At 33.9% G+C, this 18494-nt stretch overlaps 1 protein-coding gene and 1 long non-coding RNA gene across 6 annotated transcripts; both read right to left on the bottom strand.

Annotated features, from left to right (window-relative positions):
• Positions 1-1210: 1210 nt before the first annotated feature.
• Positions 1211-5746, bottom strand: LOC112291091 (uncharacterized). 4 transcript variants are annotated; one of them, XR_002972340.3, is made up of 10 exons: positions 5512-5746; positions 4687-4803; positions 4263-4405; positions 3808-4010; positions 3406-3681; positions 3188-3246; positions 2864-3065; positions 2383-2675; positions 2134-2239; positions 1211-1967 (listed from the first exon to the last, which is right to left on the bottom strand). XR_002972340.3 is itself a non-coding variant. In XM_024538073.3 (10 exons), exons 1-10 carry the CDS (start codon positions 5636-5638, stop codon positions 1684-1686), a joined length of 1806 nt encoding a protein of 601 aa, XP_024393841.1. In that variant the 5' UTR covers positions 5639-5736; the 3' UTR covers positions 1211-1683. The 4 variants fall into 4 exon arrangements, 2 of the variants coding, with proteins under 2 accessions (XP_024393841.1, XP_024393844.1); XR_016506279.1 differs by having other exon boundaries at positions 2864-2969; positions 5512-5742; XM_024538073.3 differs by having other exon boundaries at positions 2387-2675; positions 5512-5736.
• Positions 5747-12372: 6626 nt separating this feature from the next.
• LOC112291198 (uncharacterized) lies at positions 12373-13960 on the bottom strand. Of its 2 annotated transcripts, XR_012218845.2 has the most exons (4): positions 13726-13960; positions 13073-13243; positions 12873-12917; positions 12373-12693 (listed from the first exon to the last, which is right to left on the bottom strand). It is a non-coding gene; the product is annotated as an uncharacterized LOC112291198 (long non-coding RNA). The 2 variants fall into 2 exon arrangements; XR_002972371.3 differs by lacking the exon at positions 13073-13243 and having other exon boundaries at positions 13726-13941.
• Positions 13961-18494: the final 4534 nt, after the last annotated feature.

Below are 18494 nucleotides of genomic sequence, written 5' to 3'. Positions count from 1 at the left end.
TACTGCCTTCTGCGTGTGGATACCCCAAATTGAAGAATTTCATAATTCGGAAACATCTGTTTCTTTGTGAAATCAGAAAGGCGTTTTACCAAATGTCGTTATTCCATAGGATGCCGTCTCTGGTGTCGACGCCCTTCAACATTAACAAGGACCCACCTCGGGCATGTCGTGATGCTCACCAAGATTGGCTTTCTGATTCAACTCTTCCACTCTCTGGTGGTGGCCACGTTGTCGAGCTTTTAGATTTGCCTTCTAATCGTAGCATCCATTTATTCCTTACTTTCCGCAGGCGTGCTGTGGTCCGCAGACGGAGCTTGTTGCTTCACACTCCCCTCTGCGCCTTCATCCTGATTCCCTCCAACTCAGCCAGAGACGCTGGAACAACTCGACGCGACCTTCCGATGTTGAATCACCGAATCCCAGGCTCCCGCTTACGCCAGCGGCAACATCAACCTCAACCAGCTCATCAAAACTACAAGCTGGGTTCTAAAATACCAAATCCTGGAATCCTGGACAGAAACGAAACAGAGAAGCCAAACAACTCGCAATCACAGAACTGACGAAACGAAACAAACAAAATACAAAGAAGACGGAGAAGAAGAAGAAGTAGAAACAACCAAAAACACTAACAATCCAATGACCATCGACAAGCTGAATCGGAGAGGAAGACCCGCACCACGTCATTGTGTGAGGAAACATACATCGATCTACCAAGAGCTAGCGGCACTGGTGAGTCCTGGAGGCATGGTAGCATATTATGGGTATCCTTTTGAAATCTATTCAACGATCTACCACAATTGTGTAAAACCTTTTCAAGGGTTAGAGGTACGAGTCTTACTCATGCCAAGAAAGAGAGCAGGTGCTTCACTCCATCTTCAAAATTTTGAATTTCTTCATAAAAATTAGGCTTGTATGGATTTTGATTTTGGTGGTTCGTACCCCACAAATATATATATATATATATATATATATGACTGTCATTCAATCATTGAAATAAAAATTCAAATTAAAGTATGTTGACAAAAAAATCAGTTTTTTTCACATACATCACCATAAATAATTGTTAATGTATTATTTACATTAATGCAAAGCAACCACAGTTTCTTTTGATAGTATTGTTGCTTCATCATCTTCGCCAAAATGTTGACTTCCCAAACGGAGGCTTCCTTTACATGCAATGAGCAAAACCTTGGGTGGGAATGATGTAATGTAACCTTGAATAAAATCACAGTATTTGTCAATTCTAATTTTTGAATTAATTAATACATTTTGATTTGTCACACACTTTGAAAAGTTAACAACTAAGCTGCCATTAAGGCCTTGGGTTGTCTCAACTTTCAAAGGCACCATCTTCTAATATATTCCGTACGATCCTCTAGTCCTGCAGCAAAAGGCAAATTTCGGCGTCCCATGAGATGTTGAAAAACGCCGTATCAGACTTGGAGGAGCTTCCCAGGAGGAATGGTGGATGCATGTGGACCCGATGGATTAACCAGGTTTAGCACCTCCCAGCATTCTCGATGTTGGGAGTGGCACGCTCGAGCGATGCAAGTTTCGATGAGCTCTTTTCGCCTGAATTTGAAGCAGCATATATGGGAAGAGTTCTAAGTCTAGAGAGAGACTTGGATAGAGGATGATACAGTTGCAAGGGTTTGTTGAGAATCGACATAAAACTGGCGCAGTTCACCTCTGGACGGATGACCTTGACGGTGGTGGTGGTGGAGACTGGTGAGGTGCGACGCTGTTAAGGTGGCGTTGCTCCGAGTTCTGGTGGTTGGCTAGGCACCAGGAGATAATGAGCAAGACCAGGGTGGATGACACCACTGCGAATGCGATCCAGACCCGGTTGATGGCTATCTTCGCAGGGTCGCAGCGCACGTTCACGACAGTTTTGATTGGGTTCAGCACAAGGGAGCAGTTGGTGAGTCCCTCCATCAGTGGGAAGGCGTCCAAGATACTTTGCAAAGCTGCACTCAGAGGATCAACAAATTATTATAAACATGCAACGATTGATGGCCAAGTTTTCGCGTAAGCTCAATGGCAAACGAGCGACCGATGAAAACAGGAAAAGAAAATTGCGTACTATCCCTCAACCAGACTGGAAAAACAATGAGGTCCGAAGTTGGAACTCGCCTCGTGTCAATGCAGAAATTGCATCATAAGTAGACTGGTTGACAAAGAATGGGTAATCCTCCAAGCACTCAATTTGATTGCCGTTGCACACGAAAGGCTTGACAAGCTTCAAACAACATGGATCAACTTTGAGTGTCAACGAGATGTATCAATCTCTGCAGATTGGTGTTCGCTAGCTTCAATAATCAAACGAAAAAAACAATAAAACAAAATGATAAGCAATAGATGATTGTATGAAAATCGTTCTACTTGCATTAGACAATTCGCCGACCGGTAGTGTGTCGTTGGCACAAACGTCAGTGAACTCGAACTTCGGAGCGGGACCAATCGGATCACAAACTCCTGTCAAGTCAGTGGATCCATTGGTATAGAACAGAAATTGATCAGTCGTCTCCCCAATTACGTATTTCATGGCCTTCCGCATTTGCAAGAACTGCACATCCGATGAAGCCAAATTTGCACACGGAAGCAAATCATCAATGGTTGTGTCCTGCGGGTGTTGAAGATATTCCTTGAAAGCTAAGCAGGTGTCGTCTGCAATACTGGCATCAATCAAAAAAGTTCCTTATTAAAGAACCATGTCTGATTGTATTGAAGTCAACATTCATGTTCTCAAGACCTGCAAGCTCCCAAGACTTCAAATGCATCAAAACGCAACGTGCAGCAGACACAGGAGTCAATACTGAGCAAGATCTACAACTACACTGAACAACACAAGTGAGCTACTTACTAATGAACTGTGAGAAAAAATCCGAACATAATCCATGTCAAGGCCGTTAACGTCCACGTGACCACGATAATGTGGAAAAAGCACCTCCACTTCAGAAACGTCGATGCTGTGCCCCTCAAGTCATCAAATTTCTCCAGATCATTAGTTAGCCTTCTGTATCTCAACCTTTTGGGACACCGTGGAGACTCATTTTCCTTGAACACTGTGATTTACATTAAACTCAATCCTCAGACAATGTGATGCCAATTCTAAACTCACACCCCTTATCGACTTATATTGAAATACTGCAGCCATACAGCAAGAGAACGGCGCTAGGCAACATACCGAATCCAAGAAGGATGAGCAGAAGATCTAATGATGCCACCACAAGTAACACAACTTCACTGTGCAACGCCGCAAAAACACCGGCAGTGAGGTTAGGATGTAGTTATTTCAAGAAACTGTATGGAGTTTATGAACACCCCTTGAGGCTCTTGTGCAGGAATTGAGCTGGTGGACTAGAACATAGAAAAGCGGAAAATCTGGGAAGCAGCGGAACTGACACAATTGTAAGCACTTTCTGGTAAATCTTCTTGGTGACAAAAGTCTTCTCGTTTACAGCAACGGCGATGCTGTCTAGCTTCGTCGCCGTTGAGTTGAGGGTCTGGTATAACTGTCTGTCATAATGCAACACACTGTGCTTCACTTCGTGGAGTGTGCCAGTAATGCTGTGAATATCGTTCGTGGCGTCTAGAGCGGCCTTTACCAGTACGTCCTCCACATTGGAAGCCTGCGAGGTGAACTTTTGGCATGCTACAAACAAAACCACGCAGCCGGCACTGCAAACATATCACACGGCCAACAAACTGGTCAATCAACTTTATCCTCACAATTTACGTGTAAGACGGGGTTCTACGGACGAGTTCAAAAATCACCTGCAGGGTTTGAGGTGCAGGTACACTTACACTGAAATGGTAGAGAGGAGGGAGAGAATAGTTCGAGGTGCACAGTAGTGAGCTCTTGAGCGTAACCACTTCGAAGCTTTGGATGACATCCATCCCCAGAGACATCTGCAGCAGCAGCAGCGAAGAGCAAGGAGGTCGAGTAGCCCTAACACCAGCCACGCCGCTGCAATGGCGTATCCAGGGATTCCTGTAAAAGCTACAGACTACCATCCCCACACCCCCCCTTGTTCTTCTCTGGTGAGTAATCTAGCAATTCACCAGTCTTCACAAACAAGCACTACGCAATGTGATCAACTTAGTCGGCCTTCATCCTCAAAACTGGATGCGTTGGCCTGCCTTTTTCTTGAGGTTGCGCAGAATTTTGTATGGACAAAGTGATGATTTGGCGCAGGTATTGCACACCAACAATTTTTGCACGGAATTCAACACTGGGGAGCTGGTTGTGTGTTACTTACTCCCCAGTAGTGCTTGCTCTTGATGTCGTATCCCCCGCGATAATGGTTGAAATAATCAAACGGGTCCAGGCGATCGTCTCTCGGTGCCAGCGACCTGAAATTCGCCAAAGGTGTGTTTGCTGCCGCTAATTCTCTTCTGTAGACTGCGACGAATCAATCAGAGGTCAAAATTTTCCAATGCTCATCTGGCCAATCAACCGCAGTTGTTGAAGGATGTGTCTGGCAATTTTATAATTTAACTGAATTGACAAGCGTTTTTACAGCCTCTCATCGTGTCTCAAACCTAGTGACACATCTTGTTGTGTTAGATAATAGAATAAACATCACCTGTCATATTGGCCCATCTGTCGCAGAAAACGCAGGATGCCGGGAAACTCCACTTGTAACATTCAACTGAGGAGACAAACGGGTGTTGAAAGCTTACCAAGCTGCCGTTCGCTAGCGCTGTCATCGGATGCGATTGGGAAGTGCGTTTGAAACGGTGCTCCTAATCTCCTCCGCAAGCCCACACAAGAGCTTCGCACATATTGGGGCTGGGAACCTAAGTACAGGAGACACACTAGCAGCATCCCTTTTAAACTCATTCTGGTTTTCAGGGATGCACGAATTCTAATTTTATGCGATAGAAAACATCCAGCGATTTCTCAATGCTCCTGCTGGTTCACACTCCCTAGAATCATGACATGACACCATTGGCTCGAGGTCACTGGAAATCGAGCCCACATCTGATCGTCCTTCTGTCTAGCAAGGAGTTCTCTCAATGGAGAGGCGGCATGTAATTGGTCACAGACCACATAGATCACAGTGGATGATCCCACTGGCATGTTAAGAAATTGCTACAGCCCTCTGGTTATCTGCAACAAGGCCCAACGTCTTGCAATACTCATAAAGGATGTCTGTATAATCCGCGTTAGATTCAGAATGACTTCACTGAACCTACCTTGTGTCGCAGTTGTCGTAACGCAGAGGTGATCACCTCCGATCGTGTCAGATTGACCCAATGACTTTGTTACGGGCTAAAAGGCAAGCTAGATGAATCCCCACAACGTCTAACAACAACCTCACTGAATGACATCGAGCAATCCAACTTCCACCGCCTCGCTAACATACACGGTTCACCCGTTGCTTCCCTGTCGACACAATGTTCACCAAAGCAACCATCTACGCCTTCAATACCAAGCACCCTTGTCACCCGCAACGCTTCAAACAACCTGGAGCACGAACAGGGACAAGGAAAGAGAAAACCCACCTGAACCGGATCGAATAACGCCAAAGCAACGAAGTAATTCAGGGGACCACAGTAGCATGACGTGATTCCAAGTGCAATGCTGCAGGCCAACCAAGTGACAGCTCTGCGCACGAAAAGACGATTCCATGGATCGTTATCTTTTCACGGAACCGTCGACGGAGCTCCAAAGTGGTCAGCTGACCATCACTCCATGGACTCTCCAGGGTCTCGATCAGCGGCACCAGCTTCAGTGCGCACTTTTTGTGAGTTTTTTTGTTGTTGCTTTCGTCGAGAGGGTGGATCTGCAGCGATTGCTTCAGGTTGGATGTGGAGATTGAGTCTCAGGTCTCCGAAACCCCACGCTATCGAGTGGGACGATGCAGCTTTTCACATGAGATCTCTTGCTTTTGCTGATCAGTGTGGCCGAGGATTGACTGCTGCTTTGTGTCTGGACCGGTGTCTTTAGTCTTTTGGCTTTGGCGACGTGGACCCAGTTCTGCCTTTTCGCAGCATCGTGTTTCTCAATCTTTTCCTTCGGTCCTCTACACATGCGTAACAATCCCTTGACTGCATGTTTAGTCATGTAGATATAAAAACTATCTGGTTTGGTTTCATGTGTGTGGACTTCATTCTCTACAAGTGTTCTACATGAATCTTAAATTTTATGAGTGTGTATCTGTCTGTTTGTGTGTGTGTATATGTATATATATATATACTTCTACAGGAATCTTAGCTTTTGAATGTATGTGTCTGTATATGTACATAATTCTTTTGTTCAAAAGTGATTAGAGGGCAGTGCGGTATACAATGGATTTTCAATTTCAAGAATCCATGTATGGATCAAGAAAGAGGTAAAATCGTGATTTTTGCAAAAAGTGCGGGATGATAATTCGGTGGAGAAGCTTAAACTTTATGTTTGTTCATGGTGGTTCATAGAGCAAATTAAATCTAATTTCCTCATCATGTTTTCAATTTGGAGTTTGATGTGATTTTCTTTATAGATACCACTAAAATGTTGCATTAATTCAAAAAGTTCATTTGACTATTGTTGAATTATTTTTACTCCTTTTTCTTATTAATTAGGTGTGCTAATGTAATCATTTTTTTTATTTTTTATTTTTAAAGTAACACGTTTTAGTTTGGCTGTTATGTATTAAAACATAATGTATTTAAAGTTTAAATTTTATACTATTTTTTTAATAGCTTAACATTTTTTTTCTTGGCTATTTAGTAAAGAATACAATATCAAAAATTAGTTGGAGTAGGTCGGTTTATTACACAGCCTCATGAAGATGATGTTCATTAATGGCTACTTTACAGAACATTGTAACACTCTATGGTGTTTGTTGTGTCTTTCTTCAAAAAAAATCATAAAAAAATGAAAAGTACAAAATTACCTCGTGCTCTTTACAACTCATAATTCATACCTCTAAACTTGGATACAATAACCAAAATTATATTCACTTTATATCTATATATATATATATATATATACACATATATACACAAAATGATTTTTAAAATTTTGAAGATTTTTTAAAATAATTTAACTTATCAAATCATAATATTTTCTGAATTTTTTATTTAAAATTAAATATTTAATATATATATATATATATATATATATATATATATATAAACTATTTTAAAATTAAATAGATTTAATTAATAAGTGTTTAATACATTTTAAATCACATATAAATGGAATATCTAATAAGATTTTACTTACAGCCAATGGCTTAAACTTAAAATAAAATGAAAAATAATTGTGACTTTAAAGAATGAAAAAAGTATATTAATAACTTGGGCTTTAACCATATGTTGAACTGAATGCTTTTTGTTCCTTTTCATTGCATGTTTCTCTATCTTCATAGATTCCTGTCTAAAGGTATTTTGCACTTTATGTTGGTTGTTGCAATATTCAAATTTAAAGTAGCTCCATTCAGCATGACACGTTTTTTTGAATAAAACAAAAAATATTATATCCAAGTAGCCAACTTCAAAGAATCATTATGATCTTTTCAAATAATTTTAATTTAATTTTAATTTTCGGTATATTTAAAAATTTTAATTTTTTTGGGTAATATTATAAATAAATTTCATTTTAAAATTTTATATTAAAACCATATATATTATAGAAGTGTGTATATATATATATATATATATATATATATTTAATGCAATAATATAAGACAAAAATCTGAAAATTTATACACAACATGTTTTCATACACAAAAATTAAAGTTAATATATATATCATTTAAATTTTATAATGAAATAATTTAATTATATCTTATCTTATTACCAAAACAATTCTTAGAGGAATTGTACTTAAATACGATTTTTTTTAATAAAAATATAAAAAAGGTGGAGTAAAGGAATCACCTTTTTTTTTTTTTTTTTTTTTTTTTTATCAATTTAATAATTTTAATAAGTTCTCATTATTTGAAGTAGATAATATATGACTTTTGCAGAATACTTGATATAATCTAGTCAACAGAAATATCATTATTATGACGTTTTGTTTAAGAATAAAATCATACTGGTTATTTGAAAGTTTCAAAAATTATGTTTCAATATTATTAAAGAACTAAAATAATTTTACGTATATGTATCTAAAATTAGAAAATAAAAACATTAATTTATCCAGAAAAGGTATAAAAATCTATTTTTTTTGGTTATTATTAAATTTAATTATTTTACAAAGTAAAGATTCATTCAAAAAATTAAGGACTAGAATCTTCTGAAAACCTCTTTTTTGAATTCCTGTAAAGTTTTTTAAATTAGATTTTCACACATCAATATTTCAATTACAAAAGTATAATAGTATTTGGTCTTATTGAAAAATTTATAAAAGCTTAAATATAATATTATACTTTTGTAATATAAAATTTTAACTCAAAGTATATATATATATATATATATATATATATTTATATATAATTCTTTAAAAATATTTTTAGATTAATTTAGTTTAAAAAATAAATTAAATATTTTTATTTTAATTAAAATTTAGTAGATAATTTTACAAAAATCATGAATTTTTTAGTGAGATTTATAAAATAAATAGTTTATAAATATGAAAGACAATTTATGATACAATTTAGTTATGTCAATAGACACTAGAGATTGTACTGATTGGAATTCTTATGACTATATAGATGAGTATTTATCAATTAAAAGTTAAAACATGAATTAATGATACAAGAGCTTGTTGTAATATTTTATGAGTTTGATGTCACTAAAATTTGATGATGATTTGTAATGTCATTGTAGTTGATACATTGAATAAAGTTTTAAATTTGTCCAAAAGTCCTCTAATAAGAATTTAGTAAAGATATTAGTTTTCTTTTCAAAATTCTAAAAATAGATAAAATTGACTTTACTTCTTAAAATATTTTCTTTGCTATTATCAAAATAGATAGCTATATGCTTAGTTTTAGGATTTATTTTTGAATTCACACCTATTTTGATGTTTGCTTTGTTATCATATATGATTGATCATGGCTTAAGTTTGAATATAATTAAAGCCATGAAAACTCCCTTATAGTTGATATTCCTATGTACTTTGTTTTTGAAGATAATACCACTAAAGACTATTTCTTTGATAGTCAAATAATAGGTTTGTTTCCAAGTCAAAAAATAAATAAAATCCATAGTTAATCAATCTCTTTCAATTCCACTTATCCAATTTGTGTTTTTATATTCTATAATTAGTAAATTTGAGTCTTTTTAATCAAAGGTTCTTAAATCTTGTATTCTTGCAATATAATGCAATATCTATTTTATTACTTATAGGTTAAGAACTTGTAGTCTAGACATGTATTTGCTAACTATTTCTATCAAGTATAAAATGTTAGATGGTATATAAGCAAGATTAATTAGTTTTTTCACCATAGACATGTAAGTAGTTAGATAGACAAATTCTAAATTTATGTCAATAGTCATTTTAGTCTTGAGGTTATAAGAATTGAAGATACTTGGCATTTAATCATTCGAAATAATTTGAGTGTTTGAATCACATATCTCCTTTACAAAAGAAATTTGTCTTCTAGTATTCTTATACACTTTGCCTTTAGAAATAAAGTCATGTTTATTTCTTCAATTTATAATATTTCATAATGTACTTTTAACTATGCCTTGAATCACTTAATCTAATTATTATAGTTTCTTGTAAATAACAAATCATCTTCATAAAGTATAAGTAAAAAAATATTTTTTCTAAGTTTTATTGTCTATAGATTATAATTACCTTCTTTCTTAATAAAGACTTGTTATTTGAAGAAGAAAACAATCTTTGTATACCATGTGTTTGGAGCTTGTTTAAGGCCATATAGCTCTTTTACTTCAAAGCCTTTGAATTGAGTTATAAATACTTCTTCTTCCAAATCTCTATCTAAAAAAACAATATACACATTTATATGATATAATTTCTACTTGTGTTTGGCCGCAAAAGCAAGTATTAATTTAATTTTTTTTCATTTTATAACATGATCAAACATATATGCATAGGCTAATCCTTCCCATTGCTTAAAGCCACTACCAATCAAGCAAGCTTTTTTCTTATAAATTATGTCTTTAGACTTTAATCTGATTTTGCAAATTCATTTTTTCAAAACCACAACAAGTTGGTTGGCAATAGAAATAATAGTGCATGTAATAGTTGGCTATTAGCTTGAAATGGTATTTTTAATAGTATAGGAGTGATTTATGATGTATTAATGGATAGTGATTAATGGATTCTAAATGGTTGAGTGGATGAAGATATTTATGGTATACCAAAAATATTATCATTGCTATAGTAATTTAAGTGTAATGGTTGTAGTAGTAGCAATAGTAATGATTTATTTAAGAAGGTAACTTCTTTGTTTGTACTTGTATGGAACTTGGTTTCATCAAATTTTACATCTTGTGTAATTTAAATTTTTTTAAAAGATCGAAGGTAGATCAGGTATCCTTTTGTTTTTTAAACTAAACTAAGTTGTTTTAGTAGAATCAATTAAAAGCTAAGTTTTTCATGATTGGCCTTGTTAAAATGAAAAAAACAATATATCTAAAAGTTCTAATTGTACTAAGTTTTGGCTATTTTATTGAGAATTTTTCTTTACAAATAATTCTTTAATTAATAACTACTGGTGCATTATTTATCAATGTAATTACAAAATTAGTTACATTGGACCTAAGAAATTTGAAAATCCTACCTCCAATTAATATGATTCTAATTTGAAAATTCAATAATTGCAAAGTTTAGTTGTTTTTTTTTAATTTACAAGTGAAAAATTTGAGGTAATATACAAAAATGTGATAATCTTAAGGTAAGAATTGTAATTAATTTGCTATGTCTTCTATAATTTAAATGTTTTAGTTTGCTATACTATAGTTGCAACATATGAGTATATATGATGCTTTCCATGGTTACTACCAGTTATACTTAAAAGATGGTGCTAACAATTAGGTTGATGTGCTCAAGTCCTTAGCTATAAAGATTTGTTAATTTATATAGGTCATTTGATATCTATATATGGATTCTATAAATCTATAAATCTATAAGGTTTTATTTTGACTATAATTACACATGTCTATTTATCAAAGATAGCCAAATAATCCAAATCAATGATTTTCTCAATTAAATAAATGTTTCTAAATTGCCCTAGTACACAATATCCTTAAAAATCTATATATGTTCAAAGGATAAAAAAAGCTTTACCATGCTTTCTTTCAATTACATGAGATTTTCCTTCCTTCTAAGGTTAGGGATTGAATCTTAGCAAAATCTAAATGAGAACAAATTTATGTTTTTAAAATAAGTTAAAATCCCAAATCAAGTATCCACTCATTTCTTCACTTTAAACTAAAAACATCAAAGGCTCCTTCTAAGACATGTGGTCAAGATTATTGCACATGCAATCAATTAACTCTTTACAGGGAGGCCTAAACATATGTGCAACTTCAAGATTCAGGACGTACTAACATCACTTGCTTTGACACTACAAAGTCTAGGGTACCTATGAGTATTCTAATAAATATTATTATAAGAGTTTTCTAGATACAATGCTAGATACAATGATCAATAAAAAGAACTATGATAAAGATATCATATGTAGTATGACATAAGTAGATAGGCAAGAGTGCAGTCTGGAAGGTCCAAGGAGTACAGGTTGCTGAGTGGCGGTAGCGATTGTATTAAGGTCACATGGTAGTCTTCAGAATCTCGTGGCATGTAAGACAACATGAAAGAGTAGATTCAAGGATCGCATCGAGTTGGGCAAGTTTGGAGAAATAATCGATAGAGTAAGCTTCAAGGAATAATTCTGGAGTTTTACAGCCGGCAAAGGCTCTCAGTATAGGAAGGACCTTCGAACTGTACCAATTTTACAAAAAAAGTAAGCGCAGCAGTGTTATATGGGCAGGTGGCATTTTAGCGTCACATTCAAGATCTCCGTCACAAACGCAGGCACGTTCAGGTTCAACATATTCTGGACTCAATGGCTCGAGAAATATCAGCCAGAATACAAGCCCCCCGTGTTTGAGGGGCCAGCACAGAAGCAGAGCCGGAACTGCTCAACTGAAGCACTTCAGGTCCTCCACTTCCAGTTCCGGCTCAACTACGGAAGATTTGTGGTTGACTTGTTTGATTTCTGTCAGAGAACGTAAAGGACTGGCAGTTGCTCAACTTCAGGTGATTTCATATTGATTGGAAAGGGTACATGCACATGATTTTGGCATGAATTGGCACGATTGAAAAACTTACATCAGCAATACATGCATCCTGATGCTGTGTACAGTTATTTTCATCATACAGTGTAGTTCGTCGTCGTGTAACTGTTGTCTGCAGTTATCTAAACTGTCGTCGAGCAGTATTTGAGAAAAGATAGAAAACTATTAAGCTACGAAAAAATCTTCAACTCTTATTTATTCACAAAGTTAAGTAAACGAAACACAAATTTGTTCAAAAGCTCGTTTCAATACTTTGATGTCATAAGATTTTACAACTAAGACATCCACAACACTCCTCAACACTCAAAGCCACAAATGCACCATTTACTTGCCCATTTATGTACAAAGCCCAAGAGAATCTAATCCTCTCATGAGGGGTCCAGCGTTAGGACATGCCGGATCGATCTCATTTACTTATGACAGTCGCAGTCGCAGGTGTCGCACTTGCAATCCGGCCCGCACTTGCACCCATTCTCAGTATTGTAGCTGCCAATACCAATGTCAGACTATTACCAGCCAAGTCGAGACATACAATAAAATAAAATAAAATAAAATTGTTTCAATACTGCTTCGAATTTCAACATTATATAACGACCAAGAAGGATCGCAAAGCCATCTCGAAACATGCTTACTCCAATGGCAGGGCGATAATGAGGTTCACTTACTTGCGAAATCCACCAAAAACAGGTTCGGCCATTTTATTTCCACACCTGCAAGAACAAACAGAAACCAGTTATCGAATAGTCGCATAAGCCGCGCTGGTTATAATATAATAATAGTCGAAATCTGGTTTGCATCAACCTGATAACTATCACGTTGTGCGTAAACTTCAAACACGTAGGAGACGAGCAAGGAATCAACGGACCTCCCCTCGTAGAAGAATCCAACTCATATACCCATTAACATCTCATGCTTTAAAATGCGTCCAAGAATCACATATCCTGCAGAGCTTTCACACCTAACTGCGCTGTATGCTACTCTACTCTCGGAAAGCTCACGAAAACTAAAATCGCTGGTGGAAAATATACTGCCTCGTCTGCATGCAGCGGAGGCTGTAAGAGCAAAGATTTAGCAAAAAGATTCAAGTACACAACTTAGTCAATCGATGACCCATATCCGTTACGATGAAAATTAATCCGTATTCCTTACTAACAGACTATGAAATCCGCAAAAATCTCATCAGATCGAGTACCTAAAGCTACTTACAGGAGGAGTGACCACATTAAAGTATGCGAAGCACAAGGAGCACAGTAAAACTGCGATGTGCACAAATACTAGCCAGAATGTATGTACACGATTAAGATCAACAAGGCGAGGAGAGAATTCCAATGTCTGTAATTATTCTAGTAACCCACAATTGTATCCGAACATGACTCACATTATCTCGTAAACAACAGCCGGAAACACACACATTTCACATAACTTCTGACAAACGATTCAAATACAACATGGACCTGCAGAGAAACCATGCACACTCCACAGCTCCAACGGCAAGCGTCATCAGAGTACAGAACTTACGAGCAGGTGGTGCAAGTGCAAGATGGACCACACTTGCAATTGGCGTTGCCGCACCCAGACATGATGACCCTCGAAGCAAAAACAAAAGAAAAACAAAACAAAACCTGAAGGATTAAGTTCAAATACTGTATTTATCTCAGACACAGGCAGCGAGAAGATGAGAGGTACGAACTGATATCAACACCGCCATTCGCATCACCACCCTCTTTATAATGTACAGCAGAAGAAGGGCTGGGTCCACGTCGGTGATGCGGGCCATGCTTTCCGTATCTGGAGTTTCTCTGTTCGTTGCTTTTGTACTGGAGTTCTCCTGCGGCGGAGAAAACATGACGGCTCCGCGTGCCATCTTGGATTCCAAGTTGCTAATTTGAACTTCAAATCCGACGTGGAAGGACCAAGTGTTGGGAGGGTATGACCTCGTTCTTAACGCCGGGTACACTACACTGGGACTTAATATTTGTTTATGTGAGAAAAATAATAAGAAAAATTGCAATGAGGAAAAATATACACATATATATATATATATATATATATATATAAAATAATCCAAAAGAAATATCCAAACATTTCCAAAACATTCATGTGGGTGGTGGCAAAATGAAATCCATTATTAAAAAGGAGGAAAATGAATATTCTTGGGGAGGAATCGTAGTTAGCATCCTGGTAGAGGCGGCAAAAGCGAAGGGGTTAGAATGATGGATTAGGTGATGTATTTTTAGAAGTCTGTATGATTGAATTAGAAGCTAACAGATTCGTGGAACCATGTTGCGGTGCATAGTGTTGTTATATGTAAGGAAATTTTATGTTGATTGGTTGAGGATTCCAACTGAATAGTAATAATGTAGTCTTTTTTTGTTAGATCTGAACTGTACATTTGAAGGGAATCAGCATCCATGGCTGAACCTTAAAATTGTGATCAAATTACTCTGGGATGGTGCTGTCCTCTGCAAAATTGTAACCATTTGTGAACATGATTAATGGTCTGTTAAAAAATTGCAGGTATTGTCCATTTTTGTTTGGTAAAATAATAATAGTTGTTATTCACAAGAATTCAAGGCTGTGTGTGCTGAGAAATTTTAGTACAATGTAGGTACATAATAAATAAAAATATATATATGAAAAAGAGTTTTTTGTTATTTACTTCTAGAATCACCACAATCATTTTATTTATTTTTTAAACTTTTTTGAAAAACTAAACACCGAAAATCCAAAAACCAAATAACTACTTCACTTTGTATATTCACTAGATATTATTCATTTATTTGTCTTTGCATATGTTGGAATATACAAATATATATATATATATATATATATATATAGAGAGAGAGAGAGATACAAATATATGGAATTTAACAAGAGGTAAATGGATTTTTATACAAATATTTAGAATTATATTTAAGTTGTCAATTTTATTTTATTTTATCTTATTTAAATTATTATTTTTTAAAATATATTTTAGATTTTTTATACTATTCAAAGAATTTGAATATGAGTGTAGAATATTATAATAGACTAATATTAAAGTAATAATTGTAGCTACTTTAAAATCAAAATTTTTAATAATAAAAACTTGTATTTAAAAATAATCAAGTAATATACATATATATCTATATATTAAGATTGCTCAAAGAGATAAGTGGTGGCTCTCCTTCACTGCATGTATCTCTCTTGGTTTTCATCATTCGAATAGTGGTTCTCATTTATTGCATGGATTGGTCTTTGTTTTCACCAAAAAAGTTTATGTTCTTTGGAGTTCATAATTTGTGTTCATTATTGTGATTGACATTGTGGTTGTCTTTGTTATACTTTTCCAATGGCATGATTGCAGATGTGGCAATTGGCTAAAAATTATGCTTCATTTGGAGTATATGGATGCTCTGTAAGTCACATTTTGTAATTACAACTGGATAGTTTTATAGTTGTGTGTTTGACCTCTAACAAGATTGAAGTGCCACTAGCAAGATCAAACTCCAAAGGTCCAATCTAGGAATGCTTCATAAGACACCTTCTTTGCACCTCTAATCTTTTTTATTTTTGTGTTTATTTTTATTAGATTTTATTGTTTTCTTATATTGTTTTTTTAAAGAATATTTGATAGGCATGTATACTTCCATAGTGTGCTATTGATGTCACATACATATTGCATGTAATACTTTTGGAGCTTTTGGAAGCTTCATAGCCCTTCATTGACCTCCTCATGTGGTTTCTATAGATATCTTTATTTTTCTATAATTATCAATCTACATCATTTAAAGAAGCTTCATCATTTTTTTTGTATCTTCTATTATTTTATATCAATCTAATATATATTATTTTATTATTTTAATTAAATTATTTTATTTAAATAAGTTTTTACTATTTGTAACATCTTTTGTATTTCATATTGTAACAACAATGCTCAAAAGCTCAATTGTGCTTTGATCCAAATTTGAAATAGTTTTCTAAGTGCGTCTTTGAACAACTTCACATGTGTCATAATAGATAGCTTATATGACATGTTTTAGTGTAATTTGTGTTGCCAACCACTTACTTCTTTGATAGGTTTAATTATTCTTTCAATAAAAGTCACATTCAAAGCTTGACTAAGACAAGAAACAACCCTAACAATGTAGCATGTGGTTTTGGCAACTAAGACAATAATGGCAAGTCCGTTGTAACCTTACAAGAAGTGTTGGATTGTAAGACATTAGATCATTTTATGATTGTGAATCAAACTAAGGCCTTAAATACATCTTCCATTATGGATCCTAATACGATATGTTGGATAATAGTTGGGCAAAGAAAAGATTGCAATTCCAAGGATAGGAAGAGGATTTCATGTTAAGACGTATCTTAGAAGCATAGTGTCTGATTGACCTTGACAAAACATTGGATTGCAAAAGGAGCTCCTTGCTTTGATCATTGATTAAGACCAATGCCTTGTTTTCATACTGATTGTTATGATACTTGGCCAAAATGTAGTATATACTTGACTCACAACTTGAAGCATGCATAAGATTTTTGATATATAGGATAGACATTGATTAAAACTTATTGAAGCTTTTATTATGTAAGATGAAGGGTTGAAGTTGATTGAGGTACTTGCATAGAAGAAGACAAAGTCACTCCACTATTTTTAAAGAGTGTATTATTTACTTTTAAAAAGGTAGATATAGCATCTTTTTGAAGTAACCTATATCATAAATTTTTTTAAAATGCATCGTATTTTTAGGCTTTTTTTTTGTAGATTTCTATCTCTACCATTTTTTAAATATTTTTTTCTATTTTTGAAAGGCTTTTTTTAGATGATACTTTTAGATTTTTGGATTTTGGACATCAAGTTTTGAAGCTCAAACAAGATTCTTTAATACAATATAGTCTATTTGATTGTCTTGCAGTAAGGATTACTTTCAATAAATTTCAAGAAGTATTGAAGTGGAAGTTTCAAAAGATATAAAAAAACCAAGTTAAATTTGCTGCAAAGGAATATTTAAAAGAAAAAGCAATAAAAGCAGGCAGAGAAGAAGAAAGTAAAGCTTAACTTTGCAACTTTGAAACTATTGTGTGCAAATAACTCTTGCTATGCCTCCAATGATGTTTCTTTGAAGGTGTCGACCCTGAATGCTCATTTTAATTATCTTTCTAGGAAGAAGAAGGCCAAGCTTATGAAGAAGTAGAAATAAGGATATAAAGAGGCTCTTCAGTTAAGAGTAGAAAAATATAGCTTTTGTTATTGACATCGGGGTGGTTATGGCATAAATTAATTTAAATTAATTCTTTAGTGCACAAGACTACAATGATAAAAATTCATTAAGCATAGTAATTGAAATTCATTTATTATGATTGATTGACTTCAATATTCATTTTAATACTTAAATTTATTTTATTGCAAAAAAAAACTCTTTAATTTATAAAATAATTCATCATCAAACACTCAAATTTGGATTTTTTTTTTATTACAATCAATATCAAGTTTTATTATGAATTGGATATTTTGAGCCAACTTTTTTTAGAGTAAGCAAATGAATTCATTTGCAATATTTTTTTTACAATCAAAGTTCACTTACTCTAGCTACATTAGATTTATTTTTATTCATGTCAAAATTATACTTTATAAATAACAAGCTATTGGTAATAGAAAGGTTAATTAAATTATAAAATTGATTGGGAGGAAAATTCAAGAAATTATTATTTTCTAGTACTCTAAAGTATAGGTATTAAAAAACTAAAAATGATAACTTTTTGTATGCCACCATATATAAAAGAATTTTTTATTTAATTTTTTTGATTCTACACTGTATGCATTTTACATCCTTTGGCTACCATCTTTCTTTCTTCTGTAATGGAAGTTAGGATACTATTGTTAAATACATATTTATATAGAAATTTCAAAGTCATTTTATTATTTTATAATTTTATATTAATAGTTCTTATCTTTATAATTAATTTTTTATATTTTTTTTATTTTTATAATTATATTTATAGTTTTTATAGTTTTTATATTATATTTATTATATAATATTTTATATTTTATCTTCATTTTCTACAAAATTCTTGAACAACAAAGTTTTATTGAAATTTTAGGAATATTAACAACTATACAACAAGAATTGCTGTACTAAAATTAAATTGTAAGAATTTCATTTCTTACTCTAATATAAAAAAATTATATTAAATTATATATATATATATATATATATATATATATATATATAAATAAAATAATAAATAATGATATTTTTTAATAAAAAATTAAATATTTATTATTTTATTTATTCATTTAGATTTAT

The sequence above is a fragment of the Physcomitrium patens genome, chromosome 14 (genome assembly GCF_059467195.1).
Source record: "Physcomitrium patens ecotype Gransden chromosome 14, ASM5946719v1, whole genome shotgun sequence".
NCBI lineage: Eukaryota > Viridiplantae > Streptophyta > Bryopsida > Funariales > Funariaceae > Physcomitrium > Physcomitrium patens.
The sequence above is the reverse complement of the archived record's forward strand: the minus strand, read 5'-3'. Positions and strand labels throughout refer to the sequence as shown.

Excerpts from the sequence above, each read along its gene's own strand:
- LOC112291091 (XM_024538073.3), bottom strand. The coding sequence starts at position 5,638 with ATGGAATCGTCTTTTCGTGCGCAGAGCTGTCACTTGGTTGGCCTGCAG. Across the intron at positions 3,682-3,807 it reads CTCCTCTCTACCATTTCAGT|TGCCGGCTGCGTGGTTTTGT; the intron begins GTAAGTGTACCT and ends ATATGTTTGCAG. Across the intron at positions 3,066-3,187 it reads GCTCATCCTTCTTGGATTCG|TGTTCAAGGAAAATGAGTCT; the intron begins GTATGTTGCCTA and ends TGTAAATCACAG.